Genomic DNA, 17,469 nt, shown 5'->3' with positions numbered 1-17,469 from the left:
TTCCCTCCACTAGGGGGCAGACAATCAGAATATGTGAGTTTAAATTATTTTTCTGTCTCATAATCCTTGAAGATTATTTATTATACTTCAGAAACATACAGTATATCTTCCTCTGTGGCACCTATAATGTATTTAAATTATTAATCTTTCATAACATCCTATGGGAAATGCATCATCCTTTCTAAATCTGTAAACAGTAAAGTATTCTTTTGTCTGACTGATGATTTAAAAATGTGCTTTGCCGCATTTAAAGGCACACTGTGACTTATATTTAAATGTTACCATTTGATTAACTGTATTTTTTGATTACACTTGTGTCTGCTTTTCCCTCCCAAACGCCTCCTTCCTCCCTCTCCCTCTTCCTCCCTCCTCTCTCTCTACATGTGTCATTTGCCTTCTCTTTACTCAGCCGACAGCAGCAGTCCGTCCTCATCACTCTTTGCCTTTCCATCTCCAGCCTCCCTGCTTGTTTTTCTTCCTTTAAATTTTTTGACATTTCATTTTTCTTAAAGGAAATTCATATTCTCTCACGCTGGATTCACTCGTTCTGTCCAATGGATGGAGTTTATTCCCCAGCAAGTATAGTGACATCTTAAAAAGTGAGTGAGCTTTTACTGACTTTAAAGTTATTCTCCTTCAGGTTTTTGGGCTTAAACCTTGTGAACTAGAATATTTGGTAAATATGAGCAGACTATTTGTGTAGTACAATACAATCAGTAATGTTTTCATGTTGGACTTAACAGTTAAATGACTGAATTCACAAAGAAAACATGTAATGAAGGTTTAGATTTTTATAAGCAAAAAGTTTTTCAGAAAAATGTTCTGAAAATAACTCCATTAAAAACTTTTGCCTTTTGTAAAATGTTTTTTGTTCATTACTTAACTTTACACAAACTTTAATGAGATACTATTTGAACAGTGAACATGTTGAATCATCTAATGTGAGTTGATTGATGAGTAAAGGTGATGGTTTGGTCTGTTAGTACATTCTGAATTAGTTAACTTTGTTATCTCAGTTTAATTGTTTAACAGGTGAGAAAGTCTTATTTAATCCTGTCATAACATAATCTGCAATCCCTCCTCCACAGCTCAACGTCATAAAGTGTCTGTGATTTTTATTTTTTTTAAACGCCTAAGAATACAACTGTATTTATTTTCATTTATGAACTTATATTGACTTCAGTGACTCACATGCATTTTGACATATCTATAACAAATTCTATTAGTTTTAGAAGGTTAGATTTAATTTGGGAATAATGCGAATGCGAATTAATGATTTACAAATATATCAGTTTTAAGTTTTAAACTGATTGCCATGGAAACTGATTACAGATGAATATTTTTTTTTGTTTAAATGCCCATTAGAAAAGTTTGGTTAATGCAGCTAAAATACCAGTACAGTATGTTGTTCTGTCACTGTACAGTATGACCTGCATATGAAATCATACTGTATACAGTATATGCCATTACTATTCATGAATAAACCCAGAATGCCCTTTCAATTTAAAAGCCCTACAGATGACCCTTGCCAACTACACGGCCACCTTAATTTAAGGCACAAGCATCACTTACTTATCAGCCTACGGCTGAACTGAGTCTTCTCACCAGTGCCTTGTTGATTACACTGAGCATCGATATGTACTTGAGGTATTGAGCACACCTGAATCACACACAGCATTAGAGAAATCTGGGGTGCAGCTGTTTGTCCAGGTAACAACCAGCTGCTGATGTCACAACTGCAGCGACGTACAGTAGGGGACGAGTTAGAAAAGTTGAAACTCACAGTAAACTACACTAAACTACAGTAATCCCAAGGTCATCAATGATCAGGCCTTTTTGCAGACAATCAGTTAAAAAAAGTTAGCAATTATATAATTGCTTTAATTAAAAATTAAAGCAATTATCTATTAAAGATATATTTTAATAATATTAGAAGCATATTCATGTTACAGTAAAGTAAGACATGCTGCTTATTGTCATAAGGTTTATTTACTGCTGGTGTTTATTACTTTTATTTATTTGTCCCACAGTTTAACGTGTATTACAAAACATTAGAAAAAGAAAAAGGCACTAAACAAAGTTTGAACATAAAACCACTGAGCGACACACCATGTTTTAGCCTGTTTTTTTGTAATATATTGGAGAATCTAAAACAGTAGTTTTCATACAATCGTGACCAGTAAATCGTGAAACTTTAATGCAAAAGCAGAAATGTTTGGTATGTGTACTTATGAGTCAGGCTGTACCTGCGTGATCTGAAAGAATGGGCAGGAAAAGATAGCTGTACCTGTACAGAAGGTATCTCCTGTCTGCTACGTCTGGCATCAGATTAGATTGCTGTGGATTATCCTGGTGGAGCTGACGCTGAGGCTGGGTGAGCAGCTGGAACACACCGTGAACAGGAATGTCAACAGACATGTCTCTGACTGGGGTCATCGTTTCGGCTGCTGGCAGAGATTTGTTTAGAGATTTGATCAGAGATTTGACTTCTTGTTGTTCGTCTGTGTAACGTCCTTGAAAAGTCTTCAAAAACTCTGGAAGTTGAGGTCTCACCTGGAGCCGCACAGCATCGGTTGCCTCTGAAGCCAGATTACTACTGCTCTAACCAAGTAAAGACCTTATGAGCTCTCCTCAGGGCACTCGTTAAAATCCACTTTAGAGAATTCATGCTCCATTCAATTACAGCTTTCACCTGTAATGTAGTTAAGATGCTCTAAAGACCCTCGTCCCCAATTAGACCCCGTTTAAATGAACGTGTTGTTTGCAGCCAGTCAAGCTTTTCAGTGCGTTTCCATGTGATTTGTCAGTTGCAGGCTACTGCGTGTGATGGCACATTTGGCTTCCATGTGTGCTCGCTAAGTGAACAGGAGTCTGCACCAGGAGTGTGTGGTCTCTGGGGTCGTTGGCTACTTGAGAGTGAGTGCAGGTCGTGTTTGGTCAACCTGGATGTGCCCGTCCAGGTGGAAGGAGACGTCATCCTTTACCGTCCGTCCGGCTACTAAATGACTCAGATTTAGTGGCGCTGTGAAAACCTGCTTTCCTCCATGTTACGATCGTTTCCTGGTTGTGTTGTCCTCACACAGGAAGCACATCTGGGGAGCAGGACCCCACAAGGAACCACAGGATGAATGCTAATGCGTTGAGACGGCTAAAAATTTTAATGGAGCTTCTTTAGGAAGGTACAATAGGCAACAGATACAAGCCTAAAGTCAGTGCAGTGTTTCATGTCAATTAGTTTATTGTATTGTATTGTATACTAAGCTTTGGAGGAATGAGTACAAGCACATATTGGAGTTAATAGCTGTAGATATTGATTTAAAGACTAATAATTTGAAGCAAACACCCTTAAACATGAATGTTGTTGCGTTGTATAAGTGGATTAGTTTCTCTGCGTGTTTCGTTCAAGCACCACAACCATTTTTTTTTTCCCTGCACATATTTGTCTCCTCATTAATGAGTTAAATATTGCTCTGGTTAGAGGAGAAAATGTGAAGCTGGGGAAGGGATGCCGATTATAATCCGTTGCCCCAAATATTCCAAAAAGTTGTTTATTAAAAACAGACCGGCACAAATTGGAGGAGGGAGCGAACGCTTGACATGCAATCTAATCGTTGAACACAGGTTTTCCCTGTGATACGCTTTGCATTCCTCCTTATCAGCTGTTCATGATTTGGTACAGTGCGTTAGCTGTGCGGGCTCAGCCAAACACGTAAAAGCTGCGTAGGTCCATGTTGTGTCTTCCTTTTCTTTGTGCGTATGTGCTGATTTGGGGAATAACAGTGAAGGAACCTAATGACTTGGTTATTTTCCTCCCCGGAGTGAAATCGCCTCCATCGGGGGAAGCTGGCTTTCAGAGGCTTGTGGTTTTGGTGGACTGCAGGCTGAGCGTTCCACGTGCTGTAGGGTAACAGGCAGATGGTGAATTAGCAGAGACAGTGGTGATCAGCAGCTGGATCCACGTGGTGGTCTCTAGTTATAAAGTGTGTTTTTAATCACGGGGTGTAAAATGGGTGGTGTGTGTATGGATGTGTCTACAGGTTTGTAGTGTGGTGCTGCTGGGAGCTGTTTGTCTTTTACTGGAGTGGACTTAATTGCATGAGGAGGAAGCCTGGGTGGAGCTGAGGTGGGACGGAGTAGCAACAGTCGCAGCGTTTGTCTATTGATCAAGCAGAATTCTGCACATGGAACAAAAATAGTATTCTACAGCGTTATACCCAAAAAGTCCAGTTTACAGCACCAGGCGACCCTAAGATACTTTGCATGTATGTATGATGTAACTAGCAGAACCAGGGTGGGCGGCCGTCTTCATCCACCGGTTGGGATGAGTGCAAAAGTAAGAAAAGCACTAGAGGAGACACGAGAGACAATAAGGGTATTTGATATATAGATTCATCCAAGCAGCACCTAGTCTGACCTGGTTTCAGTTGTGTTAGAAAAGACTAAATGTGCTGTGATCCCAGAGATGAGTCGGGGACAGAGTCATGACTTTGGAGACTGGATGACAACTTTCCACACTGTTAGAAGAAAACGCACAATCGATTTACTGCCAGTTTATTGAAACCCGCCCACTATCATCCACTATCTATCTATCTATAACTTGTGTTCCATACTGCCAACTCTCCGTCTTGTTTGTGTTGGACAGGCTCTATTTAACGACGGCTATTAATTTTACATGTGTGCGTTTTATTGCACGCATGTGTTGCTCTCGGGTTCGGTTTTGTGCGTCGCTGCATTCGTTTTTCTGCGAGGTTTGGTGCTGCTCATCAACCTTTACAGCATCGATAACCCTGATGTGTACGTAGTAACTGGGATTATGGTCCTGTAACATGCACCTGATGTGACCAGACTATAAGCACTTACAGTAAAGCCCCCACTTTATTATCATTACCATCATAAGTCTATACTATTTGTGCACATAACCTTCAAATCCCCGGTGATTTGTGGCTGTATTCCTACACACACCAGTTTATTGTGTTGTGTACGTCTCGGTCCAAACATAGAATAATAAACGGGTCTGTATTTAGTCTGCAAGCGAATGCCACTCGCCGACCTGTGATTTGTCCCAGACGCTGAGTGTTGAGGTCGCCCGTGTTTCCCCAGGACGTAAATAACAAAGCGCTGTGTTGTGGTTGACGGTGATGAGCCCTTTTGTGCGCTCTCACGCGCCCGATGCTAACGCTAACGTGCTTCTCTTCCCAGCCTCCGACTCGGTGCCGGGCAACCCGCCGGAGGCCCTGGGAGCGATGGAGCAGCGCGGGGGCGCCGAGAGCCCCGGCCTCCAGGACGAAGCCAGCGTGGACGAGAGGGGGGAGCGGGGGGAGCGGGGGGAGCGGGGGGAGAGCCCCGCGTCCGGCAAGCTGAGCCGCGCCGAGCTCAACGGCAGCCCCGCCAACCCCAGAGCCCGGCAGGGCAGCACGCCGCTGAGACCACTAGGAGGTGGGCCCATAAGACACACACGTAAGCTGGAGCTCAGACACGCACACTTAACTCAAACTAACGCAACTCTAGTGGTGAAACTGCTGCCAAGCAGCATGAATATATGACACTGCTGCATGAATGTCACTTTACTATCTTTTTTGTCTCTCATACTGTTTGTTCTACCAGCTACTGGTTTGTTTTTGTAAAACAAAAATTTATTTCCCAAGTTCTGAACAGAAAGGTGATTAATTACAAATAGCTGTTGTATAAACATCTCATTTCCTTTAAATCTATCTTTAATACAGATGTGAGCTAATGCAAAGGTTGTGTATAATATTCTCTCCCTATAGAAACCAGTAGGACTTGGGTGTCAACTTACCCTTTTCCAGAGACACTTGTGAGGAAAGTTTGCACATTTCCAGCCCAGTTGAAGACTTTTAACCACCTTTTAGTGCTCATTTGCTGCAGAACAGCTATAATCGCTTCTGCGCAGCGGCTCCTCGTCCCCAACAGCCCATCAGCCCAAACGCTGCTGCCTCCGGGTGAGGCGACCACACACGGGAAGACGGGAGACACGCATGCGCAAACGCTTATTAGTCCCCCGCGCGCTTTGTAACGTCGTCGCACGCGCAGACTTTGTGCTGCGTTTCCCGCCTCCGCCCTCTGCTCGGCTTATTGGCCGATAGCGCGGCCGATGCTGCCGCGGTTTGGCTCGGCCCGATCTGTCACTGTCTCGTCAGGGGGAGGATTGATAGCTCGTTAATTAGCAGCTCCTGCGGGACGCGGCGACGGACCGGTTGGGTGTGAAGGCTTCCAGGCCCGGAGAAGCGCTCTCACCCGCCCGATAATGAGCCCAGACCGGCACCGAAATCAGTGTCACCACCGGAGTCAAGGCATCGCTCCTGCGCGCGAGACGATATAGTTATTATATCCAGCAGCGCTTTAAAGGCGGTTCTGGAAGCGAGACTCGCTTCCCTGTGGCTTTTAATATGTGGTACAAAACACAAATACAGTTTTACAGTGTGACGCTGACTTACGTTCACACTGGCAGCTGCCACATTCACTTGTAGCGAGACCACCGAACAACTACTGCAGTGACGTCACTAATGAGGCAGAAACATGTGGAAAAAGCAGCAGTTCTGGCAGAAATCCTTCCACCCAGGCCCACGATGATGAAAAGCTTGAAACTGATTTTTTTGACATGAATGTGTATGTACTTACACTATAAACGTGCGTGTGCCAGGTTTGATGATCCCCGTCTACTGCGTGGTCGAGCACGTGGACGTGGGCGTGTCCGGTGACTACGAGGGCCGCGGCGACCGCCACGCGGAGTTCGTGCTGGTTCGGAAGGACGTCCTGTTCACGCAGCTGGTGGAGACGGCGCTGCTCGCGCTCGGATACTCGCACAGCTCGGCCGTACAGGCGCGCGGTAAGTAGCGCGTGTCCGGCACGAGGCTCATTCTAATAGTTAACGCTCGCTCTTAAAGTTCACGGAATCACATCTGTTACTACAGGAGCAGGGTGTTTAGTGAGCTGATGTCAGATCAGCTGCAGACAACAAACTGTCCGCAGTCTGCACAGTGTTGTACTAAGTGACGACCTTTGGTTTATTGTTATTGTTTGTTTTAGGGCATATTTTTGATTGACAGCCACCCATGATTCAATTTCCTGAAAGTTAAATTTTTATTGGAATTATTTGCACTGTAAAAACCATCAGTTTATGTCTCTTCATATCACATCATGGAAAACTTCTATCAATGCAGCTAATAGGGACGTTATCCTCTTTCAGCCTTTTATACTACTTTCTTTAGTTTTTCAAGACTAATTAACGACTTCCAGCAGCTGAGCAGAGCAGAAGTGGACTGGAGGTGTTTATCAGGAAGCACACTCATGCGTGGACTCAGTCCACTCATCATGCAGCATCTCGAGCCAGCACCAAAACTTTACTCCCATCGTTTTATGATCAAATCAAAACACCAAGGCGGACAGCACCCAGGCCAGCATGAAACAGCAGCCTTCTCTCTCTCTCTCACACACACACACACACACACACACACACACACACACACACACACACACACACACACACACACACACACACACACACTGAATAGGGCAGTTTGACATTCCTGGTGTATCCTGTAAACACAGGGCACTCTACCCAAGCGGCCGACGCCCTGCGACCCCCCTTGCCTCTCCTAAATAGCTAGGTTTTGTTCTGAGAAATAAGCCTTTTCTTTTCAAATAAATAATTTTTGGCTGGAGTCATGCATTTTTCCCCAGTGTGGTTACAACCAAAATTATACAGAGTCTCTTCTATTTTCTTCAGCGATTGAATTGCATCTTGCATAACTTTGGCTGGACGAGTATTTATAAAGTCTCAACTGGCACAGGGGGGTTTTCTTTAATTAACTCGCACATTATGGCTAATTAAAAAGAAGTTATGTCTTATATGGTAACATCTCAGGGCTTAACATGGGCTTTGGTAAATGACTGTGCAAAAAAAATAAAACTAAATATAAGTTATGACCATGTTTTGGAAAACATTCACTAATATTACACGAAAACAACCATTTACTGTATTTTAAGCCACGCTAACAGCTTGTGGCTCCTAGACCAAAGCCAGACATTATTAAAAAATACTGCACTTGAGACAATTAGTCCTTTTATTTTAAAGATCTTTAAATACACAGCACTAAACCAGACCTTCAAAGCCTCCACATTTCTAGCAGCAACGGCTGGAAAAAATGTAGCATTTTACAGCTGAGCTTCATCACGTTCAGCGTTTACGTCCTCTTCAGTCCACGTCTGCACAAAGCCATCGAGTTATTAAAACGATGAGTAAGAAATATGATGACATTCACATGGCCTGGCACTGGTGACCAGGTTTGTCCAGAGTCAACCACAGCCTCCTTCAGTCGTTAATGCCAAGCTGGTTCCACCTTCTCCCTCTGATTAATCAGATGTGGAGTCTGAGGAGCCTTTGTTCTTTCCCCTCTATCACCGCCATCTCACGCACACACGCCGGCTGACAGGCCAAGTCCAGGGACTGGGTTTGATTTAGGGGACCCTAATGGGATTAGATCAGTGTAGATTTACACTTGTAGTCATCGCGGTGGGAGCGCTCAGCCCAGGACGATGCTCTAAAACCCGAAGGCTTCAGCAGACGGCTCACGTTGCTGAAGCGCTAGAAACAGACACCGAGCACGGGCTTCAGTTTGCACGGCTTTGTGTGTTTGCAGGCATCATCAAAGTGGGCCGCTGGAAGCCGATGCCCATCCACTATCTGACCGACGCCCCAGAGGCCACCGTGGCCGACATGCTGCTGGACGTGTACCACATGGTCACGCTGCGCATCCTGCTGCACAGGTCGGAACGCATGCAAAAACGCGTTGCTGTGAGGACGTGTTTGTCGGCTCTGCAAACTGGACCTGACAGTTTGCCGCCTCGTGTTGTGCAGCTTTGCCCGTTTGGAGGAGTTGCCATCGGAGCAGTGGACCCACGCCACGGTGAGGAACGCCCTCAAAGAGCTGCTCAGAGAGACCAACCAGAGCGCCCTGGCCAAGGAGTGTCCTCTGTCCCAGGTAGAGCCAGGCCCGGCCTGCTGGAGAACACATGCTGACTCACTGAGCTGGTCAGGATAATGTGTAATGGATCACTTACTGCCCAGCTAATAATATTATTATTATTAATGTGAGTTTACTTTAATTGAAGCAGCGAGGTTCTTTGTGGAAACCAATATTATTTATTTTTTAATTTACATTTGAACAAAAAGTGCATGTTTCTACATTATTCATTGCTTCTTAATAATCAATAGAAAAGCCTTTATTGGCGATTGCAGCAATCATATGCTTTCTATAATTGCTGACCAGCTTTTTGCATGTGTCCACTGGTATTTTTACACGTTCACCTTTAGCGACGAGCTCCAAGCCTTTCAGCTTGGAGGCTCTCCTAAAGGAAAGAGCAGTAATTCCTTTTTCCACATCATCCTGGATTATTGTCTTTTTAGAGAAGCCTGAGTCATTCCCTCTCAAAAAAGAAAACTTGGTGGTTGGGTGAATAAAAGTAACTCAGTAACAAGAATTTGACAGGGTATGAATAAATTTGGGCTTGACTGTATATAATGTGTAAAAACAACCAGGTCAGCATCATCTTGCTAATTTTGTAATTTAAGTAGGTTGCATCAGAAAGGGTCTTTTTTGTAGTAATAAATTAATTATCAACATGTTTAACTCAGAGATGATATATGGTCTGTGTTTCATAATTGCATTTTTGCAAGTAGCAAATAATGAGAAATCTGGTTTTAAATTCCTCTCCAAAGCTAAATGGTTAGCTTGGTCTGACTGTTTCTGACACACACACACGCACACACACGCACAGATTGCTGAAACGCTGCTAAGTATTTTCTCTAAACGCGTGCGGTTTCATCATCACTTCACCGCACACTTAGTGCAGTGTACTCGCTCGCTCACACACAAATATTGATACCATCCCATGGGAAAGGATGCAAACGCGCACACATCAATTACCCTCCTCACACACACCCTGCAGCCATTAGACTAGTGTGTCATTTCGACTCTTGATTTACACACAGGACTTAGTCATGATGTAATTAGTGATTAGGGGAAGTGTGTGGGTGGTGTGTGTTTGCAGCCTGACTCATGTGAGTTTTAATCCTCCGTGTTTCCCATGTTGAGCTTACACCCATCCCTTACAGTCTGTGCATCTTCTCCTCTCAAGGTCCCACCACAGTGCATGCTGGGAAAGGTATTTAATAAACCAGCAATTAGTCGGTCAGCTGTTGAGATGTTTTAAGGGAAAAGTCATGAGCCAGTCTCAAGGCGCGGCCTCTCCTAGAACCGCAGCCAATTTATTAAGTCAAATCAGTTTGAATCCTAAAAATCCTGGTATTTGTCTGACTGTCCTGTGTGACTCTTCCTTTCAGAGTATGATCTCAGCGATAGTCAACAGCTCCTACTACACCAACGTCTCCACCTCCAAATGCCAGGAGTTTGGACGCTGGTACAAGAGGTTCAAACGCATCAAAGGTGAATCTGCATCTGTGTTAAGAGCATCTGTGGCCTCATGACGTTCAGCTGCTTCACGGTTAAGCTTCCAGCTCGAGCCTCGCTAAAAGTTTGCCCACTTATTTACATTGTGTCTTTGAAAAGTCCAAAAAGGTGGAGAGTGTCAAACGCCTTGAAAACTCACACTCACTCATTGCTAATCACAACTCCGCCTAATTTGACTCACCTGCCTGGCGTCGTTGTTTTCGTGATTTAGTCGCGGGGAAATGTGATCTTTTTTCACATTCTTCCGTCCACCCCCTGTATCGGAATGAGCATGTGTCAGCCTGTATGTGTCTAATCTGCTGCATGAGACGTCTGTCAGTGACAGCTCTCAGTAGGAAGGAACTGTCACACATGGTTCACATTAATGTCACCCTTAATACACATGACAAAACTAAATGCTCTTAACTCCTAATGGAAAACAGCAGCCGCCCCCCCAACGCACACACACGCACGTACACACACACACACACACACACACACACACACACACACACACACACACACACACGCTCAGCACCAGGAGTAAAAGCTCCTCTTACATTTCCTCTACACACACACACACACACACACACACACACACACACACACACACACACACACACACACACACACACGCAAGGTAAAACTCTAAAACCGAACCTCGCTCCAGCTTTTATTCTCTTAATAACAAAAAGCGAGTCTCAGCCAAACCCAGCAGAATCCTAACAAGAAGCAGATTTGTGTGAAGAGACGAGCAACGAGGCCAGTAACATCCTGGAGAGCGGAAAAGATGGAGTTCAGCCCTTCTGGCCACATGTTCATACATCTAAAAACACATTTTTATCATGCTGCACATTGTAGTGTTATGACCAAGCGTTTACTCATACTAGTACTAATGGAGTATTTCCAGTATTGCATTGGTCTTTTACAGCAGTAGCTTCCAAAATAAAGTGATACTAATAATAAGAGGAGGTGGAATCTGGAATATAAAATGATCTAATAAAGATAATTCAGTGCAGCCATGGCTGCACACACATGTTTATGATGTGAAAACAAATGATGTAATCATGTTGGTTGTTTCACTTTGGTGTGCGTGTGGATGGGATGAGACCTAACAGGATGCTCATGGCTGTTTGTCTCCCCTCAGGCGAATACCTTGAGAAGATGTGGTCATCACACGAAAAATCTGATATCAAAGGTAGAGCGTGTTACTTTACTGGTGCCCTTTTCTAATGCATGACTCACGGTGTCTGTACTGATCCTGTGCTGCTGTATGACTGCAGGTTATATCCTGGTCCTCAAGGACCTAAAGTTGGCCTGAGTTTCCCATCAGGCGTTGACTGACGTTACTGTAAGAGTTGTGTGTTTGCCCTTTCAGTTGAGAGGGACCTGAGTGCCATCGCTCAGCATCCGCCTTCGCTCCTAACCTCTGCCTCTCACCTGGGTGCGATCGGGACCCCTGGGCTCGGGGACTCTCAGGCCTCGGCCCAGCCCCACTGCCTGCCTCACCCCGCGGGCCAGCACCACCCCAGTCCCCCGCTGCGCCCCCAGGGTCCGGCCCTCCTGGGCCACAGGGGGCTGCTGTCCCCTCAGCTCTCCCCTCAGCTGGTGCGCCAGCAGCTGGCCATGGCCCACCTCATCAACCAGCAGCTAGCCGTCAGCCGCCTGCTCGCCCACCAGCATCCACAGGGGGTCAACCACCAGTTCCTGAACCACCCGCCCATCTCCAGGACCTGCAAGAGCACCGGAGCCTCTTCTGAGCTCACGCTCAACTGTTCGGGGGCTGAAGTCTCCTCCGATATTTACCAGCAAGTCAGGAACGAACTGAAGAGGGCCAGCGTGTCCCAAGCAGTGTTTGCACGCGTGGCTTTCAACCGCACGCAGGTCAGATGAGTGACGACGTCCTGACATCGGGTTATGGTGAACACAGCGATGACCTGTGTTGTGTAACTGTGTGGCTGCAGGGCCTGCTCTCTGAGATCCTCCGTAAGGAGGAGGACCCTCGCTCGGCCTCGCAGTCGCTGCTGGTCAACCTGAAGGCCATGCAGAACTTCCTCAACCTGCCAGAGGGCGAGCGAGACCGCATCTACCAGGAGGAGAGAGAGAGGAGCACCAACACCAACCACAACCACTCCACCAACCACATCTCCACCGTCAGCACGCACAGACACACACAGGTACAGCCACACTCTGGTCACACTTGGTTTTGCTCCTGGACGTTTGTAGGAAAAGGTTCACAGTGACGTTTCCTCCTTCGTCTCGTCTTCTGTGTCCTGCAGACCAAGTGCGGTGTGTCTGGTGCAGAGCTGCCGCTGAAGCTGGACTCGCTGGTAACCATCACATCAGGAATCTATGAGGAGATCCAGCAGGAGATGAAGAGGGCCAAGGTCTCCCAGGCGCTGTTTGCCAAGGTGGCTGCTAATAAGAGCCAGGTCAGTCAAAGAACCACTTCAAAGCGAGGAAAGATGCAAATCCTCCTTTTACATTTTCACTACAATCTGAAATATGAAATGATGTTGAGATAAAAAACGTTTTCTTCTTTTTGTTATTGTAACTTCTGCTTTCTCTTTTTGAACACTTTCCTTTCCTGCGTCCTACGATGCAGTAACTCTGTATAGGATCTCACTGACATGTGGATGAATGTTTTTAAAGAGTTTACATCCTTAAACCTGATACGTGGTTCTGGTTGATGATGTTTGAAGAAGCTGATGAGGGGGTAACAGAGGGGTGTGTGTGTGTGTGTGTGTGTGTGTGTGTGTGTGTGTGTGTGTGTGTGTGTGCATGTGCGTGCGTGTGTGTGTGCGTGTGTGTGTGTGACTGTGTGTGTGGGCATGTGGAGTATCCGATTACCCTCTGTGGCATACCATCATGTCTACATCCTCACATAAACAATGCGGGTGAGAGGGCGAGATCAAAGCGGCCTCTGCTCTAGAGGGAGGGAGTGGGCGACCAAGACGATTTTTTGAAACCGCTTTAAATGACTTCATTTTTCATTTTTTATCCACTTTTTGCATCTAACACATTACATTTCAGAGAGAGCATCAGAGTGAGTGACCTTGCGATCCCAAAAGGTCTGAACGCTAAAACGGTAGAAGGTCCGAAAGGGACCGAGAGATGAGGGATTTGTGGTGAACAGAAGGACGAACGGAAGGAGGGAGAGAGAGGCGAGATGACGGAGGCCTGATCACATTATTACCATTAATTTTCAGGCTGCGGGCTGCGCGTAAACAACAGCTGGTGGCAGATCCTGGGTCAGCCTAGCAGACATAATCCAATCTCCTCTCACACACCAGAACTCGCAGACGCTCACTATTGTGCTGAGACTCAACAACTCGCCCCACTCTGTGGGATCCTGGCTCCGGTGCTGCTGGGTGACGCCCCTGTCCCTCCCCTTGTTGCAGGGTTGGCTGTGCGAGCTGCTCAGGTGGAAGGAGAGCCCGAGCCCGGAGAACCGCACCCTGTGGGAGAACCTGTGCACCATCAGGAGGTTCCTGGCGCTGCCGCAGTCCAACCGGGACCAGGTGTACGAGGAGGAGTCGCGGCAGCAGCACAGCGACAGGCTCCACAGCGTCCTGCACATCCCAGAGCAGCAGGTGAGAGCGCCGTGGGTCCTAAAGGGTCCAAACGGGAGGAACGCGCAGGCCTCGCGCTTTTACGAGTGAGAAACGCGGCCTGTTAATGCGAGCGGCCTGCTGTTTTCCTGTTTCCTGCATCTCTCTGATCCCACCACCTGCTCCGCTCAGCGCCCTCCTCTTTGTCATGTTTGTGTCCCATAAGTCATTGAAAATAGAAGTGGTAAATGACCGGCCCACACATTTCCTGCTAAACACTCCTCCATCCCACCCTCCGCCTGAAACCCAAGCGCTCCCCAGTCTGGCCCTAACCTCAATATTATTCAGAACACAGCCTGTAATTATTGAAGCAGAGAAAGAGGAATTGCCATTATCTTTATTTAGGTCCTTTAATTTTGATGGACCACAGATTTATGTTGCTGGATTCCTGTGTTTGGGTGTGCGAGCCGCCCCGCCCTGCTAATACGCTGCAGTAGCCGGGTTGTTTGTGTGATGAATTTGGGAGGTTAGTGCACGTTGGCGGCTGATGGACGCTGGTCAATCACGCTTCCGCTTGTACTACATTTCCCCCTAATGATTGTGCAGGGGGGCACTGAAAGACGAGCCGAGTGCTGATGAGCAGTGTGAGGCCTGCGCTGTAATTACACACTGTGGATACTGTGTGTGTGATGGAAATGCTGCACACAACTGTTGTTAGCGCTTCACATGGGCAGCAGCGTGTGTGTGATGAAACTAAGCAGAGGGAGAAATGAATGTTTTATAGATTTGTTCATTTTTGAATAAATGTGACTTCAGACAGTATCTGTTTGACTCGAAGCAGTTTTTCCTCAATTAACATTACTTTGTGGTGCTTCCAGTGTATGAGTGTATGAGAGGCTGCTGAACTGGTGTTAATCCAAGCATCTTCATGTGTTTCCATTGGACAGACTCTCCACAGACCACAGCTTCCACCGCTGACAGCGCCGCCTCCGCTTCATGAAGACCCACAGAGCATCCCGCTGCCGGTGCTGCACGGCGCCGAGGACGGGCATCAGCGCGGGCTCAGCCCCGGCCTCGGAGCGGGGGGACCGAAGAAGGCCCGATCCAGGACACGGATTTCCCTGGAGGCCCTGGGAATTCTGCAGAGCTTCATCGGCGACGTGGGCCTGTACCCGGACCAGGAGGCCATCCACACGCTGTCGGCACAGCTGGACCTGCCCAAGCACACCATCGTCAAGTTCTTCCAGAACCAGCGCTACAACGTCAAGCACCACAGCCAGGCTAAAGAGGCCGCACCCGACGAGGACGACGGGGAGAGCCTGAGCCCCAGCGAGGGCGGCAGCGGCGCGGCCGAGGTCCGAGGGGAGGAGGTGCTCTCGGCTTCAGAGGAGTCTGAGGACGGGAGGAGGTCGGCGGAGGCGTTCGCAGCAGAAAGCAGAGGGGAGGAGATGGAGGTAGACATGGAGGTGGACAAAGAAGAAGGGGATGATGGGAAAATGTCAGGGCCGGCGACGTCCTCCCTGTCCCCCTACAGCAGCCTGGACAGCCCCCACTCCACCGAGCAGCAGAGATAACAGCAGAGAAGAGACAGAGACCAGAGAACGACACCATCAAACTGTGATGACCACACACACACACACACACAACCTGTGAATAAACACACAATCAACCAGAGCTGGTGATCACAGACTGCTAGTATCTGAACCATGGAAAAGTATTTATGCACGCTGGGACTGAAAATCACTCACTACCTGCAGATGTGGATGATATTTTCAGTATCGATTAAAAACAATTGAAAAACCTTTTGTTTTTTAAAACATGTCACTTCTTTTCTCCAGTGAGGATAAAACATACCTTTCAAATATCATTAGAGCCTCAGAGATGCATTGAAATCTTTTAGCTTCTCATGTGTGAAGACTGTAGTTCATGCAGCACAGTTCACCCCTTTGTGTGTTAATGTGTGACACTCTGCTTCTCAGCAGCAGTGGCCTGAGTGGAAGCTGTGCTGAGGCAGCGAGTGATGACCTTCTAGCTCCTTCATCTTCCTCCTGTTTATTCATTTCAGTATTTAGTCGAACATTCAGTACTGATGATTGAACGCTGAGAAATTGCTCAGCAGCACAATGGTTTGTGTGTATTGACGCAAACTTTGTTTCTGTGTGAGGTTGTTCTGATGCAGAGTTTAGTCCAGACGGCAATCAACTTCACATGTTTTCAGAAGAAGATTCATTTGTGACTAGATATACAGTAAGTGAAGCGTTTGGCTTCCTGTAGACAAAGTAAACAGCAAACGTAGTGAACGAGCCCCACAACTGAACAAACCACTGACTGAGAGGCTGCAGCAAGACAAGGCTCCATCTGAACCCAAGTGGACAGAACGTCCAGTTTTGTTTATTAATGTTACTGTCCCAGTGTTTTTCCCATGATGCATTTCTCTGACAGTCTGTTAACACTGACTTACTCGCCCTAAGCCCATACGCAGAAATATTTATTTCTAATTTTACTAAAAGCTACACCTTGTTGTAAATATGGCCTTGCTATAGTTTTCTTTAATATGACGACAAACGTTTTTGTAATTGTGACAAAAATCCAATCCAGCTCAATCTGAACCTTTATTTACAATTAGGTTTTGAATGAGCTTTTATGTATTTCATGATGTAAATGTTGACAATCCACCTGCAAAAGTGAATTTGTCATCGTATGTGGGATCCAACCACTGTTTGTGTGTCACAGAGCAACTCCGTTTATTTCTCCTCATTTCAGTCCAGGCTGGAGCAACAGCTGACTTTCAACTTCATTGTTTTTTTCTTGTTGTGTGGTTCTGCTGTGAGCAGGACGTGAAAATCTGATAAACATTTTCCAAAGTATTTTGTGTGTGGAGGCTGTATCATGTTTGCTTTATTTGTTGAGTCTTGCGAGCCAGGAGAAGACATAATGACAAGCAGAGGGAGCATTTAGACTTATTTACAGTACCGGTACCACTTTTAATGTAATAGAGGTGTTTATAATTATATAATCCATATAATGTATTTTTTCTGCCATCAGTCCACACTCAGTTCTCCATAATAGCTTCATGTCCAAGATCGAAAAAAGGTTTTAAAGATTTTTTATATCCATCAAAACCGAGAACAGGACAGCGTGTTAAAAACCCATTAGGACTCAATCAATCAGCTGATCAGTGAGGAGGAGAAGCCAACAGAAACTCTAACAGAGATCAGAAAAAACACCTTGTATTAATTATTTTTGGTATATATTCATGTCGGATAGTGGAGAGGAGCTGAAGCTGTCTGACCACCCATGGAGCTCATGTTAAAGCAGGCTGTATAGTACTGCACTCTACTTAAACACGACTGGACCACATTATATGATGGTAAAAACAGCAGGGTTCAACACCAATAGTGAGTCTAAGGGGCAATTAGACGGGTGGGGGCACAGACTTTATTTATTGT

The 17,469-nt window shown here is 46.1% G+C and overlaps 1 protein-coding gene across 2 annotated transcripts; it reads left to right on the top strand.

Moving 5' to 3' along the window:
• The first annotated feature begins 405 nt into the window (after positions 1 to 405).
• Positions 406 to 16,887, top strand: LOC114851134 (DNA-binding protein SATB2-like). 2 transcript variants are annotated; one of them, XM_029142724.3, is made up of 12 exons: positions 406 to 599; positions 5,200 to 5,436; positions 6,662 to 6,847; positions 8,661 to 8,787; positions 8,879 to 9,002; positions 10,364 to 10,466; positions 11,617 to 11,667; positions 11,848 to 12,353; positions 12,434 to 12,646; positions 12,749 to 12,901; positions 13,871 to 14,062; positions 14,968 to 16,887. In XM_029142724.3, exons 2-12 carry the CDS (start codon positions 5,244 to 5,246, stop codon positions 15,592 to 15,594), a joined length of 2,475 nt encoding a protein of 824 aa, XP_028998557.2. In that variant the 5' UTR covers positions 406 to 599; positions 5,200 to 5,243; the 3' UTR covers positions 15,595 to 16,887. The 2 variants fall into 2 exon arrangements, with proteins under 2 accessions (XP_028998557.2, XP_028998556.1); XM_029142723.3 differs by having other exon boundaries at positions 5,200 to 5,457.
• Positions 16,888 to 17,469: the final 582 nt, after the last annotated feature.

This window comes from Betta splendens, chromosome 2 (genome assembly GCF_900634795.4).
Source record: "Betta splendens chromosome 2, fBetSpl5.4, whole genome shotgun sequence".
Lineage (NCBI taxonomy): Eukaryota > Metazoa > Chordata > Actinopteri > Anabantiformes > Osphronemidae > Betta > Betta splendens.
Note: the sequence above shows the minus strand (reverse complement) of the source record. Positions and strands in the feature narration are given on the sequence as shown.